The 18,245-nt window shown below is 34.0% G+C and overlaps 2 protein-coding genes across 12 annotated transcripts in view; one reads left to right on the forward strand and one right to left on the reverse strand.

The window, feature by feature from the left end:
• LOC115212367 (SUN domain-containing protein 1) overlaps positions 1-12,071 on the forward strand; it is a 103,070-nt gene extending 90,999 nt beyond the window's left edge. For all 7 annotated transcript variants that reach the window (XM_029781245.2, XM_029781246.2, XM_029781244.2 and 4 more), the window contains 8 exons: positions 1,155-1,198; positions 2,706-2,898; positions 4,030-4,251; positions 4,410-4,494; positions 4,991-5,106; positions 7,010-7,177; positions 8,316-8,408; positions 10,001-12,071. In XM_029781245.2, coding sequence (XP_029637105.1) covers positions 1,155-1,198; positions 2,706-2,898; positions 4,030-4,251; positions 4,410-4,494; positions 4,991-5,106; positions 7,010-7,177; positions 8,316-8,408; positions 10,001-10,114 — 1,035 coding nt within the window. In that variant the 3' untranslated portion in view covers positions 10,115-12,071. The remainder of the gene's footprint in view (positions 1-1,154; positions 1,199-2,705; positions 2,899-4,029; positions 4,252-4,409; positions 4,495-4,990; positions 5,107-7,009; positions 7,178-8,315; positions 8,409-10,000) is intronic.
• The window catches only part of LOC115212226 (meiotic recombination protein DMC1/LIM15 homolog), a 38,558-nt gene continuing 31,976 nt past the window's right edge, over positions 11,664-18,245 (reverse strand). For 4 of the 5 annotated variants that reach the window (XM_036502972.1, XM_036502971.1, XM_036502970.1 and 1 more), the window contains exons 12-14: positions 18,022-18,082; positions 15,964-16,080; positions 11,664-12,654 (exon numbers count right to left, since the gene is read on the reverse strand). In XM_036502972.1, the coding sequence (XP_036358865.1) occupies positions 12,585-12,654; positions 15,964-16,080; positions 18,022-18,082 (248 nt within the window). In that variant the 3' untranslated portion in view covers positions 11,664-12,584. The remainder of the gene's footprint in view (positions 12,655-15,963; positions 16,081-18,021; positions 18,083-18,245) is intronic. The other variant, XR_004999139.1, reaches the window with a different exon arrangement.

An 18,245-nucleotide genomic window follows, 5' to 3' on the forward strand; every position in this document is an offset into this window, starting at 1 on the left:
ATATTAGTAGCCCATGATAAAGGAAAATGGTAAGATTTTTTTTTTTTGTTATAAACTTTAAAATTAATTTTATTGGAAATTTTATAAACATGAATCCAAGATGGATAAAATATGCACAGAACTAATAAGCTGAAAAGGTCCTGATGATATGCTTTACCTAACCAACTCCATACCACAAGTACAAATTTTACAAGTTGATTTTCATTTATACTCCAGATTGTTGCTTGCATAATTCTAAAGATATAAGAAGTAAAAATATATTTCCAAGACTCCCATGGAGGGATGAAGAATTTGATGTTTTAACACCATCTCTTCATTTGAGAGGGAAATGCAAAACAAATTTTCAATTGGTGTTGAAACCTAATGTTCTTAGTTGTTTTTTTTTTCTTAATATTGTTAGCTTTTGGAGAAATTGACTTTCTTTCAGCAACCTAGCAATTTCAAAAGTAAAATGCTCATGGCTGTGTGGTAAGTAGCTTGCTTACTAACCACATGGTTCCGGGTTCAGTCCTACTGCATGACACCTTAGGCAAGTGTCTTCTAGTATAGCCTCAGGCCACCTAAAGACTTGTGAGTGGATTTGGTAGGCGGAAACTGAAAGAAGCCCATTGTGTGTGTGTATATATATATATATATATATATCATCATATAAATAGATGTGTGTATTTTTCCCTTGTTAACAATTAACAAGGAAAATATATGTATGTGTTTGTGTGTCTGTTTGTTCCCCCAACATCGCTTGACAACCGATGCTGGTGTGTTTATGTCTCCGTCACTTAGCGGTTTGGCAAGAGAGACCGATAGAATAAGTACTGGGCTTACAAAGAATAAGTCCTGGGTTCGATTTGCTCGACTAAAGGCGGTGCTCCTGCATGACTGAAACAAATAAAAGAATTTTATTATCAATCTTTAAAAGTGAAATTTTGATGCAAAGCCCTCTTTGAAAGGATAAATTGCTTAAAATTTTGTGCACCTCTAGTAAAGATTTCATTTCACAGCCTTTTCTGGAAGTTAATTATTTTTTAACAAGGAATATGTCAAACATGTGTTATATAACAAATATTAACTGGAAAAATATCAAGTATTTGTGTTAAAGCATCTGTTTTATCTAAACAGATTTTCTGCTATAGCTGACTTTTTTTTCTTTATTTCAGTCATTAGGCTTAGAGTTAGAAGCACTGAAGTCAGGCCTAGAAAGGTAAGAAACATTTTCAAAACTTTTATCTATACTTTTTTTTTTTTATTTTTATAAATCATTATCTGTGGAGATAATCTCCCATCAATCGATATCTATGTTGCTCTGATTTTTTCTCTAGGGCATGGAATAACAATAGAAACAAATATGGAATGTTTCTGTGGGCATGTATGCTGCTCTTGTTCTTGTTTGTTGCTCAAACAGGCTCATTTTTCAGAGAGACCTTTAGAAGTCACACTAATTCTTTCTTCTAAAAGATGAATAGAACTGGTGATATACTGAAGTCAATTCAACCTTTTCTTTCCTTCCTCTCTCTCTCTCATACACACACACAGACAGGCATTTTCCCTAATCCATAGAAATCAAAATTACTATAACCTTGTTGGTATTTCCTGTTTACTTGATTATAATATCTTCACTGAAGACTTATCAAATTTTGTGGAGTATAGGAGGAGGTTATTTTTTGTGCTGCTTCTTATATTTTAAATGACTATGATGTATAAGTTCCTTTGCCAGCTGAATTCCTCCAAGCCATTTTAGTTGTGGCTAACATCAGCTTTTCAGCATTAGATTGGATAACTAATTAGCTGTCACATGCTTTGACTGTTACTCTGTATTCTACAAAGCAAAATACATGAGCCAGCTAGGGAAATCTTGTGACCACACTCAACCTGTGAGAAATAGCAGTGAAATCTCTCTTTAATCACACTCTACTGTTTTCTAAAAGGAAGTACAGTGGATAATGTATAAATACATTGTTTGAAAAAAAATGAAGTTGGATTGAACATTAGTTTAATTACTTTTCTTGCTTCGTCAGGGCTGGCCTGGAGCTAAACAACAGAACACTTGATTATAGTGTGTACAGAATCATTCCAGAAATTTTTCTTGAGAAAGATATGGCAGAGGTTCCCTGTTGCCTTCTGCCATTTTACAATTTACTCTTATTGCTTGCTCTCCCAAGTTTACTCTTGAGGTACAAGATTTATTTAACTCTTAAGCAGTGAGATTGCTTCATGTGATGTCCAGACTCCGGTATACCTGTGTGACCTATGTCTAGTAGCCAAACCTCCTCTGAGTCTTGTCTGCTTGAGCCACAGGGCCATCTTCTGTTAGGCCCATAACTGAGGCTTTTGATAAGTACTACCATTCTGAACCAGAACAGACTTGGGCATAATGAGCTCTGAGGAGTAACTCATTACTCCTAAAACTCCTGACCTCCAAAACTGGAGCTTCACCACCAGATCCAGTTTAATGTCTTGAGTTTTAATATCTTTCCTTGACTGGATCATAACTCTTAGCACAAACAATACTAACTGGATGATGTCACTCATGACACATTAATGTAATGGTTTTCGAATCTTATTTAGGTCAACTTTACCTCATCTTTCTGGAAGTTAATAAAATAATGTACTAATCAATTACTGGGTTTGATTTAATCAACAAAACCCTCTCCCAAATCTAACTATGTGACTATCATAGAACCTTTATTATTATTTTATTTTTATTTTAGTAATGATGCAAGCAATGACGAAAGCAAACTTAAACTTACCAAACTCAATACTGTCCTTAACAATGTAATGTTAGAACTAGGTCAGTTAAAAGACTTCCAGTCCACCTATTTGAATCTATTCAAAAATTGTTGTAAAAATGCCACTGCTTTCCAGTCTGCAGTCAGAGAAGAGGTTTATGCAGCCCTAGTGAAGGTAAATCAAAGATTTTTGATATACTTTTTTATGTGTCTTACACTTACTGTGTTCTTAGTTATAAGTTCCCTTATCCTTATTGTCATCTTTTTGACATAGTCGTTTCAGTTCTGTCGTAATAAGAGGTAAATAAAAACAATCCAAATTACAAACTGTAACTCAATAAGGAAACTAGTAATTTTTTTTTAAGTCAATTATCTAACAATTACATGTCTGTGAATTATTTTCAAAATAGCTCAAGGATGAATTTATTTCAAAGTACAAATAATGTTGGTGATTATATGAAAGTAATAAAATATTTACCTTTTTATTTATTTGTTTAATATTCGTTTTTCCATGCTAGCAAAAATTTTGACAGGAATGTGTTTGATCAAGGATTCTACAGCTAGATGCTCTTCTTTAGCTGTTGTTCAAGTGAGGGTATATTTTACTCCCTAGTTCATTGAAAGTGCAGAGCAACTAATCTTGATGTTAACAAGGAATGTAAATACCATTCAGTTTTGCTTAAGCAAAGTTGTAGGATATCAACATTGATGCACATTTGTGTACATGCATATATGGTTCCGTCTGTGTGTTTGTACAAAAGACTTCCACAATATTTCCATCTACTACACTCACTCACAAGACATTATTTAATCTATAACTATAATAGAATATACTGAATACATAATACTTTCAACTCAATAAATATGCAACATTTATGTTTATAAACAATTGTTTTATTGTTAATCCCTTGTAACTGATAAATATTTATATTTCCCCCCCATTTCTAAGTTCTTTGGTTGTTTTCATTACCACCACCACCCTCTATGAGATTTGAGTGGTTTTGAATGGAATCCCTATATTATTACTGTGTTACCCTTTATTAACTTCATACCTGTCTTCTGCTTTGTTGATATTATTGGTATTTTTTAAGTAGTGTAAGTCATTGAGTATAAAGATAAACTGCTGACAAGTTTATTTGAAGTTTATCACACTTGTCCTGTTAATTAATACAACTAGCCCTATCTTGTTGAAGTTACTGGCCTCATGCCTAAATTAGAATTAATTATTATTATTCACTATCAATATATCCACTTATTAAATATTCATATTCATTTTTTTTTCTTTTTACCCATTCATTCTATAAAGACTCTTGGCATTGATGGAGATGAAGATGGAGCCCAGTCTGGATCATCTAACTACCAAATCCTATCTTGGCTGCACAATAACTACATCAGTCGATCTGAACTTGAAAGTCAGCTTAGTAGTCTTACTGAAAGCTTGACTGCAAAACTGAATGATATGTTGGCCAAAGAGCAAGTGAATAAAACATTATATCTTGGTGGAGTCACTTCTGGAATTACTGCATCGGTGAGTAGGAGTTTAGTTAACTGGGGCCAGTTAAGTTAATCCACAAACTGGACCTTCCTGTATCACATCAAAGAAAATTTAATCTACTTTTTTTTTTTTCTTAGGGGGTCCATTTCTGGCTTTCTAAAGGAAAAATTGTTTTATTTTGTCTTTTTCAGTTTGTTCGGTCATTGGTTGATGAAGCACTGGTGAAATTTAGCGCTGATAAAACTGGTTTGGCTGACTATGCCTTAGAATCAGGAGGTAAGTTTGCTTCATTAATTTTGTAATCTGAGTTATAATGTTTATTGTGTGTCTGGATTATCGTACTGGGCATTATGGTCAGAGGCATTGCACAAGAAGCACTCTGCATATGGCATTTGTGTCTGAAACACTGAATCAGGTTTTTCTGTCTGTAACATTGTACAGGGCATTATATCTGAGACACTATGCTAGACATCTGTGTCCAAAGCATTGTGTTGGGTATTTTTGTTCAAGGTACTTAACACTGTGTAACAATGTATACAATATAGTTTGCCTGTTAACATTTTTATGACTGTTTAATAAGTTGCTGAGTTTTATTGTCTAAAAGAAACTATCCAACTGTAGGAATCGATCATTTCTCTAACTATGATGTTACACAGTTAAATACAGGAAACCTGAAAGAAATTACTAGCATAAATTAGGAAAAGAATCATTTTTTTGAAGCAATATCCATCCATCTGATCACTATATCTTATGTAAATTTTATTTTATTCAGGTGGCAGTGTGATAAGCACCAGATGTTCAGAAACTTATGCCAAGAAAACAGCACTTGTTAGCATGTTTGGAATTCCTCTCTTCTATAAGTCTAATTCTCCCAGGACGGCCATCCAGGTATGTTGTTTTAGCAACCAATTAACAAAGGCAGTACAAATGCCTTTGAAGAATAAAATTTGATTTTCTTCCAAGAACTTCTACATGCTTTTACTAATAATGCAATGGTAATAAACTGCAAGCTAGCTGCTCCATGGTTTCTATACTGTCACTGGCATGTGTGTATGTGTGTGGGGGGGTTATAAACAGTTACTATTCAGCAGAACAGTTTGAGTCAATATTCTCTTGTTTTTTAAATATGCAAACCAGTCCAAATTCCTGCATGAATGTACCAAGGAGTAAGTTGGGTTTTGCCCAGTTCTTTGGCCCTGACACACTTCATGAAGTTTATTTTGATGTCCTTAGAACTCATCACCATCTAATGCAAGGGATTCTCAATTGCTGGAACATAACTTTTTTTTTAACAGTGTATGAAATTAAATAACAAAAAGTAATTCACAATTTCATTTTAATGGCTGCCTCAATGTGTGATGCTTTTTCATGCCAATATGTACAGGATGGATGCGCAGAACTGCAGATTGCTACTTCTCTTGGTTTTGCATTATCTCATCAACAGGGTTCATCATTTTGATATCTGATCTCAATATTATCCACATACATGTATTTACATGCACAAGAATCCCCTGCATTATGGAAGTATTGTGTTCTTGAAAATCTGACTATAACAGAAAGTTAAATTTTCCATTGATCTTCATTAAAGAAGGAACGTGTTCCAGTGGATTATTTTGAAAAACAATAACAAACAACACAACCACTTATATGCACAACAATAATTTCTAAACATACACGGAAGTTCTGAAGCAGGCAGATCTCCCTAGCACCATCACAATCATGCGCAAGGCCCAGCTGAGATGGGCGGGCCACGTCTCCCGCATGTCCGACACTCGCATCCCAAAACAGCTCTTCTACGGTGAACTCGGCCAGGGCAGGCGCAAAGTCGGAGGGCAGAAGAAGCGCTACAAGGATAGTCTCAAGGTCTCTCTCAAAGACTTCTCCATCGGAACAGAGACCTGGGAGACACTTGCTGCCAACCGCTCATCCTGGCGCAGCGCAATCACCGTGGGAGCAGGGACAGCCGAGGAGGGACGGATTCGGTCAGCGGAGCAGAAACGTCAGATGCGTAAAGCCAGAGCCGCCTGCACCAGTAGCACGGCCCCTACCCACTTCTGCCCCACCTGTGGGAGGGGCTTCCTTGCCCGGATTGGCCTCACCAGCCACCTCAGGTCACATGGCGGCAGTTCCATCAGATGATGTCAGTTGGTCATCTTCGAACCGAAGGACGAACATTATTATATATATATATATATATGTGTGTGTGTGTGTGTGACAATTATTTGGTAGCCATGATAAAACTCCAAGTTTTGGATGTCGGAGTGGAAACCCATGCCGGCATCTCTTCAGTTATCAGGCCATCGATGGCCCAATAACTGAAGAAATGCCGGTGTGGGTTTCCGCCCCAACATCCAAACTCGGAGTTTTATCATAGCTACCGAATAATTGTCACATATATTTACAGATAAATTCCTCTATTTACATAATATTGAGGTCTCTTTCATTCTTTTGTTGTCTTACCATTTCTGTCTATCTATCTCTATATATATGAGAGAGAGAGAAAGAGAAAATATTTGAAGAGAAAAACATTAAATAAATTAAAATTGCAATATCACCAGCATCTACTTGAAGGGCAAAGAATTTATCCAACATTGTGTGATGCTTGTGGCACAGCATCCCTTTATACAGATCAGTTTGGGATTGAACTCATTGTAAACTCCTTGTAATAGCCCTGTTGGGTAATTGATTACGACAAATACCTATTATATTGTTTATTAAAAAAAATTAAATCTTATGTATTTACATTTGCATGTATAACTTGTATATTTTTATTTATCTCCAAATATTTCAGCCTGATGTTAATCCTGGTGAATGTTGGGCCTTCAAAGGAAGTATGGGAGTTTTGGTTATTCAACTTTCCCGTTTAATACGAATTACTGCCTTTAGCATTGAACACATTCCAAAATCTATTGCACCTTATGGTCAGATTGACAGTGCTCCAAAGGATTTCTCCGTGTATGTAAGTATCCCATGTATTGTTATTGCTAATGTTCAGAATGCTCACCCATTACACTCTCTGAGTGGTTGGTGTTAGGAAGGCATCAAGCCATAAAAACCATGCCAAATCAGACTAGAGTGTGGTACAGCCTTCCAGCTTGCCAGCCCTGGTCAAACCATCCAACCCATGCCAGTATGAACAACAGACGTTAAATGATGCTGATTCTTGGGGGAGAAAATAGTTATGTTGATTCCAGTAAATATTTCTTGAACTTATTCCACAGAGGACACCATCAATCTTGGTGTGACTTTAACCCAGAACACACAAGCATACCCGTAATATATTAAGTATACAATAGATTCTCTTTGTGAACTTATTCTGTCAATGTAACTATGCTAGATTGCTGGGAGTTTACCATCTATATGTGCACAACACTTTCTAAGACTGACACAGGTTTAACCTATGTAGTTATTGTGGTACAGTGTGTAGATGCACAACTTTGTTTAACATGATTACCTAGTCCTTGGGTGGTTAGCCTGACAGGTCTAGTTTAAGATCATTACATCCTTCAGTGCTTTAGTAGAGTTCACTCTGTTGTAATCATTGAGTCAAACCTCTAGTCTCTTTGTCATACTTTTTTTTCCTGTAGACATTGATAGATATTCACTCTGGGTATCAGTCACACTAGTCTGGGGGAAGCTTACAAAGGTACCTTCCCAAGGCCTGCAGAGCTCGCCCAGGTAGGTATGGCTGGCTGATTCACTGGCCAAACATCTATAGATCAATGTCTGCTGGAAAAATATGGGGAAGGAGAAATCAAGTGTCTAGTTTCCTGCTTGACTCCATCTTCACCTTTTATCTAAAAAGAAAGTTTTTGCCATGAAGAAAAGCATAAACATTACAATTATCTTCTTCATAACTACCACTCTGCCACCACCTGAATTCAATAGAGCTTAGTAGCTATTGATTGATACTTCTGATCATTGGAGTTCAAATAACTGACTCTATTTTTTGCACTTGTGTGGAAGGTTTTTTTTTCCTTAAAATAATTAAATTTTGTTATTAACTAACTTTCTGACACTAACATTAACCAACTATTCCCAATAAAGTATTCCAGATTAAATTTATTTTGTTTCCTTTTTATTTCCCTTTTTTTAAGAGCCTGAATGACATTAATGACCAGGAAGGCATAAATCTTGGAAATTATACCTACATAGAGGATGGAAAACCACTGCAACAATTTCCTGTCCAAGTAAGTAACTAACTACTTTATATAATTCATTCCTCTCTTCCTTCAGACTCTCTCTGTCTCACACACACACACCAATTTATCGGATTTTCAACTTTCTAATGAGTGTAAAATTTATCACCATCATTTAATGTCCATTTCCCACGCTGGCATAGTTCAACAGGAGCTTCGTGTTTGTTTTGGTATGGTCTCTACAGCTAGATTCTTTTACACAGCACCGGTATGGGTACTTTTTATGTGGCACCCACAAGCCTGCAAAATTAGGAATGGTCAGCTGGAGAGGTATGCAAGGTACATCCTCTATGCAAAGACAACCACAATTTTACTTAGCTTGACGTGTCTTCTCAAACACAATTTTAATTAGCTTCATGTGTCTTCTCAAACAAGTTCAGAAAATGAATTGAAAGTAAATTTTTGTTCTATGGAATGTAAATTGAATGCATGTATTTATTCATTTTTATGCCCATTTTTCTATGATAGCATGAGTTATACAAAAACATTATTGAGGCATTGTTTTACATGTGGATACCTGTCTATTGCTAATCTGTGCCTGTTTTCAAGGAAAGAATTTTTTATTCCACATTTCTTGGCAAGCACAGAGAATAGTGGACAATTTGTTGACACGTAATGACAACAAACTTCACTTGTAGCTCAAAATTTTTTATTCAAGTACAAAGTATAAACATTCACCCACACATACAATGGACTCCATGCAGTTTTCATTTAGCAAATTTATTCACATAGCATTGGTCAGCCCAAAGCTACAATTGAAGACACTTGCTCATGGTGTTATGCAGTGTGACGAAACCTATAAACCACATAGTTGTGAAACAAACTTTTTAATGACACGTTCCTACCTGCACCTATGTTGTTTCTAAATGCTCAAACGAGTAACTTATTAGTGAAACTAATATCTATCAGTAAGTCTATTATCTTCATTTTGTTTGTTTCGTCTCCTACATGAACAGTAATGTCTTGTTTTAGGCAAGCTTTATTAATTATTTATGTTTCTTATTAGTGCAATGTACAAGCTGTATAGAGACCATGTGCAAGCATTCTATCGCTACGATTACTACCTTTCTGAGGTCATCGAGTTCTGATATTCTTTGTTAGTAAATACATTTGTGCTGTTAAGTAACAATCCAGAGAAAACAGGATACAAACGTATAGTGCGGTAGTTTATTTAGGTTGATTTTGAAGAAGCAGCTGCATGCAATGAAAACCACTTGAGTAACAGGCTACAAGACTGGTTTAAATTAACTATATATATATATATATATATATATACTTAACTGAGAGCTAATATGGTATCCCCTCTGATAATATATCCCTCCTCACTTATGTATATATATTCAATACAATTGTGTATATAGCTGCATTTTAAGATTTGGGTATTCTGAATTTCAAATCCCACCAGGGTATATATTTATTTTGCTATGGTGTTAAAAAAAAAAAAAAGTATAATTGATATATTGTATTTGTCGTCAATTACACACTTTCAATTGTTTACTTTTCTGAAGTAAAGAAATTATTTGTATTACAATCTTAATTTTTAAATTTAAGCTAAATGTTTTGTTTTCTCTATCCCATTTCAGACACAGGATGCAGCCCCAACTCAATTAGTAGAAGTACGAATAAACAGTAACTATGGGAACTTGGAATTTACCTGTCTTTACCGATTCCGAATCCATGGAGTCCCAGAAAATTAGCAATATTTATATTCTATTTTTAAAGCTTAAAAGTAGGAGGGAGGGTGGGATAAGGTTCTAATGTATTTTGTGTTTTTTTAATTGTGTTTCTCGTTTAATGTCTGACTACTGTCATTTTGTCTTGAAGTATTTTAACTGTCCTCATTATGATTTTTAAATATTTGTCTTTTAAAAAGTTTATTTATTTTATATAGCATTTGTCCAGCTTGTAGTAAACATGTTATTTTCTTTGCCAATTTGTTTTTCTTGTTAATTAATCTTTCTTTCATAATTATTAGCTTTGTCTTTGTCTCTTCTGGACGTCTTTGTTCGTTTTTGTATCATATAGTCAGTCATTAGTATTACAGTACACTTTGTACAGTAATACAGGTCGCTAACTCCACACAAGTCTCATATATATAGATATATATATAGTACACTGCTAAATTTGAGGTCAACCTTCAAGGATGAACCTTTACTTCTTGTAATGGTATCAGTTCCACATGTTGACAATCAGTTTACAGTTTACACTTTACCGGAGGGAAAAGAAATATCAATTGTTTTCCCTCCATCTTGTTTAATTGAATTAATATTTCTAAACCATTGTAATATATTTGCTTCATGGTTGTGTCTTTTTTAACTCACACTGATTCTTCAATCCATTCATTATTATCAGCTTCATTCAATTTCCCCTACACATGAATTTTTGATATCCTAACTGGTACAAGCGCCATAGAGTTGAGTAAAAGTTAAGCTCCCAGCAAATTATGTCTGTGATCTATTCTCGACAATCAACTCTCAATACATTAATTATAGTTCACTACATCTGTCTCACTAATGTCCTTGAAAAAGATAGGAATCTCATATCATATTTCATTTTCCCTTCCCTATGAAATTGTCTCTTCTGCCTCTGTCAAAAGAGCATTTTAACAATGGTTAACATTGCCCTGTTAATAATGATTAACAATGGTTAATTTTGTTGTTAATGTTTATAGTTGTTATCTAATAGTGCTATGTTGACATTGGTTAATAGTGCAATGTTAACATTGGTTAACAGTGAAATGTTAGTGTTTAACAATTTTCTGTAAACAATGTTCGACAATGGTTTAAGTCATTAGCAAATGAAGAATGGGGAGAGAGACTGATCACTTATCTCTCTCTCTCTCTCTCCATCTTTGATTTGTCTTGAAATGAGATGAAAAGAAGTATCATATGTTTTTTTTTTCACATATCTTTCGTGTTAGTTCCAAAACTAACCATTCCAGACCATTATATAATAGGGTTTCGGGTTTGTCTTTGTCCTCTCTCTTTCTGTCCCCCACCCCTCTCTCTCTCCAGCTCTGCAAGAAACCATTAATACCAGCTTACTAACTATTCATCATGAGTTTACTCACTGTCTTGTATTCTAATTATTCATTGTGAACATAAATGCTAATTGTAATAAATACTGTTTGGATTGAAGATGTGGCTATTGAAACAAACACACACACATACACACACACACACACATATATATATATATAAAATGCCATTTAAAACATTGAACATTATTATAATTATGCTTTTTTTTTTATTTCATTTTGAAAATTCTACAATAGGTAACTTAACAAAATGATTTGTAATTTGTAATCTGTCAACTTTGTTTTGCTATAAAATCCAGTGAAAATGTTTACTCATAAAATACAAACAAAAAAAAATTACCATTACTTTTTTTTTTTTTTTTTAACTGAAAACTTTCTGAACTGAAATTATTTATGCAATTTTATTTTTGTTCAACCATCACTTTTTTCTGAAATACTGTTTTGTCAACCAAGTTAGTAAATCTTATTGTTGGCATCTTGCTACTTACATTCATTTTTCTGAAAAATATAGTTACAGAAGGCAGCAACTTCATTTCATAGAGATACATTTCATTACATTCATTTCATTCATTCACTTCATATGTAGAGGAAATGCCTTAATAAAATATTTTGATATTAATATTCTTTTCTTGTTTTTTTTTCATTTGTTTGTAACCATTTATAATTGTGTAAAAGTTCTGTCTATGCTGGAATGAGTTTCCTATTCATATAATATCCTTCCTAATTTTGGCACAAGGGCCAGCAATGTTGAGGGGAGGGGAAGTTGATTACATCAACCCCAGTGCTCAATTTGGTACTTATTTTATTGATCCTGAAAGGATGAAAAGCAGTCAACCTCAGTGGCATTTGAACACAGAATGTGAAGAGATAGAACTACTTAGCAACATTTTATCCTGCATGATGATAATTCTGCCAGTCTAATGCCTTTATTTCTACAAATATCAGATATAATGAATTAAAGTAAGTGCTTCAACACCTAGATAAACTGTGAAGAGAGCAATAGTTTTGTTTTATTATTTTTACCCAATATTTGAATTTCAGAATGTTGAAGTGCTTTTAATAAAATACATATTTTGTTTAAGACAATAAAAGCTACAGTTTGGCCTGGTTTATCAACATTGATATGACTTCTATTCTTTTGCATCATTGATTCCTCCTTGTGTGATGGAAAATGTTGCTTCACTTTCTGGTAGATCTGGGCTGTAAAACATGAAATACAACAAAATTATTTAAATTTGTAAGTATTTTACTGGTAAGAACTTACTTCATCTAAATTGGGTTTTCTTTGCAACCAGGTTGGTTTTTTGTTATATAACCATCGTGTCACAGACAGCAGGTAACTCTGAAGCATTTACAGTATTTCCAGGGGAGGATATACTATAAGGACTCCTCTAAGTTCATTAGAGGATTTGACAAAACACTAGCTGATTATACAATATTTTTGTCTCAGTTCTATTGTACCTATCTATGCTCAGATAGACTAGGTCAACAATAGTAAATGTCTTGACTATTGACATTGTGCAATACCAGTAATGGCATATAAACCACTTTCCCACACAGCTAGTGGTCCAGTATCCTATCTGTAGTTCTATGTCTTTCTCTCTCTTTTATCACCTTGACTTATGGTGTATCTTGTGTTACAGGATTTTTTTATTCTCTGGTGTATTATTGGTACATAATTTTTATGTCAAAATAAATAAAAAGGCTTTGTGAATTTAGATTAGAATTTAAACTTAATGATAAGGCTTTCTGCTATTGACACAAGGCCTGAAATTTGGGGGTAAGAAGCTACTCAACCCCAATAGTACTTATTCTATTGATCTTGAAAGGATGAAATTCAAAGTCAATCTCAGCAGAATTTGAACTCCAATCGTAAAGATAGAGAAAATACTTCTAGGTATTTTGCTTATTTCATAGTGCTCAGATGCATTGTAACTCAGCAGTAAAGGTTAAGGGGTTAATTGAAAGCAGACATAAGTAAAGAAAGACAGCAACAAAAGCTAAAGTACATGCACAGTACACACAATATAATGCAAAAACATAAAGAAGTGAACATTAAGGAAAGTGCCAACACTACTATGGATGTGCACAGACACATCAGTAGTGCTGGCACATTTCAGTAAGCATGGAATTTTTGAAGGATGCAATGTTCTGACTGCTAACAACCAATAAAGATAGTGTAAAGTTAAGAAACCCTGTATCCTTCTCTACTGTAGTTCAAGGTTGGCTAATATTGTCTTCCACAGACTTTAGTGGTTGAATGAGACTGTTTATCTCCATTTTCTATGATGTTAAATGGTTGAGAGTCAGAGCTTCTTGAATAAGACTAGTCTCTTAGTTTTAATTTACTGCTACTTAGTAACAAGTCACTACTACTTGTGATAGACTGGGTCATTTGAAAGTTGGTCATGAACTTACTTTCCTGTGGCCAGATCTCTTAGCTGGTTGTCCAGTGTCTTATTGACTTGACTGTAATGTTATGTTTTAATGACTTCAACCTATCTAAATGAACCCTTTCGTTACTATATTTCTAACCAAAATACACCCCTTATGTGTTTCAATTAATTTCTAACATATCATAAATTTAGTCTCGTTTCATTAAACAACTATAACTTTTTTATTTATCAATATATTATCTGATTTTTGGAAGATAATTTAATGAAATGTTCTCAACCAATTCTATACTATAATTTTTGTCACAAAGTGACTCTAATTGCAGGTAGATACAGGTAAATTCAACAAAATATAAAATTATTAAAATTTTGTTCAAACATCGCTATAGAAAATGGGTTATTAGCTAATATTCAATTGGGTATACAACAAAATTTTACTATAGAATTTGTTATTCTGGGTAACTTTCTGATACCCATAATAATATTTATGGCAAAATAGTCTTAATTTCATTTAAGGTTGTGGGAAACCACTAACTATCCTTTCTTTCGCTTTGTTTACATTTAGCGTAACGGTTCGTTTCCGCCGTAATGATTTCAAATAGGCTCATTCGAAAAAGTAAAAAGAAATAGTCTAAGGCTTTACTCTCCTGGGAAAGTCTGTGGCTTAGTCCAGTTTCTTCAGAAAAATCACTGAAAGAAACAGTTTCTAAATTTTCACTCCATTCAGGTGCCAATTCAATTTCTTTATCGCTGTCGGAGCTCTCGGATTCACTGTTTTCACTTTCGGAAAATGAAACATCAGATTCATTATCAAATACCACGTGCTTTTTTTTTTCAGTCATAGAGTTAGATTTATGAAGGTCTTCTGTAGAAAATCCTTCGAATTCTGACTTGCTGCTTGATATAATGAAATTCGTATCCATTTTTTGTCAGAATTACAAATTTTGAAAACACAATAGGAAAAAATCTCCCAAAATTCACAGAATTAAAATTACACTTCGATTGTTGTACAAAACTGTAGATGAACTGTTTATGAAGTATAATACATGTTTTCACGAATGTACTAAAGAGATTTGCTCTGATATTCTCATTTAAATATGAATAGGTAAATTTGGGCGGTTTGGTCACATTAACCAAAATTTTTTTCAGGCGGTTTGGTAACGAAAGGGTTAATCTAGTCTTATTTTTCTTTTTGTTGTACGGCTTTATTAAACATGTTATTGTTAGAAAGGGAGACTATTGGCAATACCTTAGAAACAAAAGAGAATACATTGAACAATGACCCACACACGCACACAAAGGTGAGATGCCCATGACTGGGATTTCTATGATCATAAGTCTGCTCAATCAAAACTTACTTGCAGCTAAACAACATCAACATAAAAATCATGTTTTAGTCTAAAAAGTGCCTGAATCATTACTGGTTTGAATCCCGACATCAGCATGTCACTGTGCACATGGCAAAGTACACAGCACAGTAAATACTATGATGTGGACTTTCCTGATGTTTAACTGGCACTTCTTTTCTTGTTAAATTACAATGCTGAGTTGAAATCCTAAGATGCATTGTACGAAGAAATAGTGAAACCAACCATCTATATATATATATATATATATATTTCTAAACAGTAGTTTTCCGATAATACAATAGAATACAGGGCCAAAATCTTTTATAAGTTGCAGATTGAAAACTGTTTGAAATTATATTATTGATTTCCATATTTGACTAAATTCAGTGATGGATAATGATTTTTCTACTTTGACATAAGAATCATGTGCACATTGTGAAAAATATTGAAAGACTATTTCTATTTTCACACTTGTCTTTGAAATTATCTGCAATGTAGCCGTGTCCATTTAAAACTTTGTATAGTTCTTTAATTCTTATATCTGTAACTGAACTGTAGCCATGTTATATCACTAGCAACAAGTAGTCATACTGACTCCAGTACTGATTGCTTCTTAGCACTTATTTTATCAGTCTCTAATTGTTGAGCAACTAAATGCAAGATATGAGGTGACACAACATGAACAACACTAGTTTTCGTAGAAGAATGAACACTAGACACATACACACACACATATATACAAACAGTATACAAACATATATACAAACCTGTCATAGATCTTTGCAATTCTTGTATCTCCTCTTCCTTTACGAAGGTAAATCCTAATGGTGGATGCATGTGCTAGAATGTGTCCACCAATGGGTTTCTTTGGGTCCCCTTGAAACCTAAATGAAGAACAAATATTCTCAATCTCTTAAAAGATAATAATTCAAGTCATACTAATTTCTAAGATTAAATTTTTTTCTTTAGTTTTCTCTTGATATGGTCAAGTCTGTAACTTTGGTTTTATTTTTATTTGTGACTATTTTATTACACAGATATCATTGATGAAAGAAAGAGCATTGATTGGTAACTGTTATGAGGTCAAGTTGTAAGAATGCTATTGCAATTTGTGTTCATATACACTGAGAATAAGTGTGTAGAATTTGTAAGGCATTGGGAAACTAAACATTTTTGAGCATAGCCCCTTCATTAAAAAAAAACATTAAAAATTTTTTTTTATAATATTACTGTGAACATGTAGTGAGGGAGGGAGTACCCAGGTAAAGAAAAAAACATATAAGCCAGAGTAATGAAGTAGGGAAGGGACAACATTTAAGTTAAACAATATAAAAATAGTTGCAGGTTGGACAGTGTTTGTAGTCAGCCTCTAACACCTTACTGTCCTCTCTCCATCCTTCATTCTGACCACTAAATACATTTTTAAAAACCCTTTTTACCTAGTTATCCCCTATCTACACCGGCACATTCTTCAAATTGATCTCAGTGCTACTATAAACATTTGGAAATATTTCTCTCTCCCACAAAGAGCTTTACTAAATGTCAGTAATCTTGACTAACCACAGTATACAAACTTTAGTAAATCGTTTATTCAGATGTAAATCACCACAACTAATTTCAACAACACTCTGGTTTCTATTTTCAATTTTATATACATGAAAACAATTCTCTGGCATTGCTAAAACAAACTGTAGAACATTAGAGTAGTTATTGTGCATAGAAAGATGGTGGGATGGTCATGTTTAGGATGCCTTTAATTGGAGGTCTGCTTCATTGGGGCTGACCTGGGACTGAACAACAATGACGACAATAACAAATGTACCTGAAAAAAATGATTTCTAATATTTGCACAACTAAGACAACAAAATCTGGAGGAATATAGATAATGAGAGTGTAATTAATCTCAGTATACTGGTAATTATTTTATTGAACCTGAAAAAGAGGAAGTTAAAGTTGGCAAGGAAATGTCGTGTCTTCTAACTAAATTACTGCTTTGAAATAAAACAATAGAGGTTTTCTGAAGAGAAAGATCAATGAAAGAAATATAAGGATTTAACTTCTGTCAGCCAGTAGAATTAACCCATCAATTGGCTTACCATCACCACCTGGAACTTTAGGTGCCTACATTAGAGTCTACTCTTTTGCAAACATTCAGACCAGGTTACTGGTTTGAGGATAACTTTCTTCCACCAGTTGAGACTGCTCTCAAAGGCCATGTAAGATCATGAGCAATACCTTCCCTCCTGACTAAACAAAAAAAAAAAAGAAAAAATAGTTGGTTGTTCAATATTGATCATATAAACTTGATCTGCACACACAAACAGACAATACAACTTCCACTGAAGTTCATAGAACTAATGAACCAATAAAGGGTCTTATTATCATAAAAGGTGAGAAGCTGGGGCTAACAGAATCTGTATACAAAATTAATTTATCTTTGCAGAGTTTTTATTATGTTGTTTACATTTTTAATTGAAATCCCACCAAGATCAACCTAGTCTTTCAATCTTCTCAGGTTCGTAAAATAGTACCAGTCAAAATTGTAAACTTGCGCCTGCATTGGAAATCATTAAGACATATGTAATTGATGGATTGTGGCAGAAAAGTAAATGAAGAAATTGAAGTGGAGGAAGGAAACTAGGAGAGGTGGTATGAGAGGCTCATATGTCCAGGCTGGGTAGTAAACAAAAGGAGAAGCTAAAGTTGGACAGGGTAGTTGGAAAGAATGAATGCCTCAAGAAAGAAAGGAAAACAAAAAGTAGCCACATTTAGAGAGTTATTTTGGTTTAAAGATACCCAAGAATATTCTTAGTAGTATTACTTACATCATGTTTGCTCCTGGATCAGCTGTCATCTGATTAGTAATGAACATAGCAACATTATATTCTGGTTGAGAGAAAGAAACAAATAATAGCTAAAACATGGAATATCAACAGTAATGGCAGATTCAATTTAATTTTCCCATTTACCTACACCAGTGGCTCTTTGTCATTTTTTCAAATTCCCACTGCCCAACATCTTTAAGTATTTGTTATTCCTAGCACCCCAC

This window comes from Octopus sinensis, linkage group LG5 (assembly GCF_006345805.1).
Source record: "Octopus sinensis linkage group LG5, ASM634580v1, whole genome shotgun sequence".
Classification (NCBI taxonomy): Eukaryota; Metazoa; Mollusca; class Cephalopoda; order Octopoda; family Octopodidae; genus Octopus; species Octopus sinensis.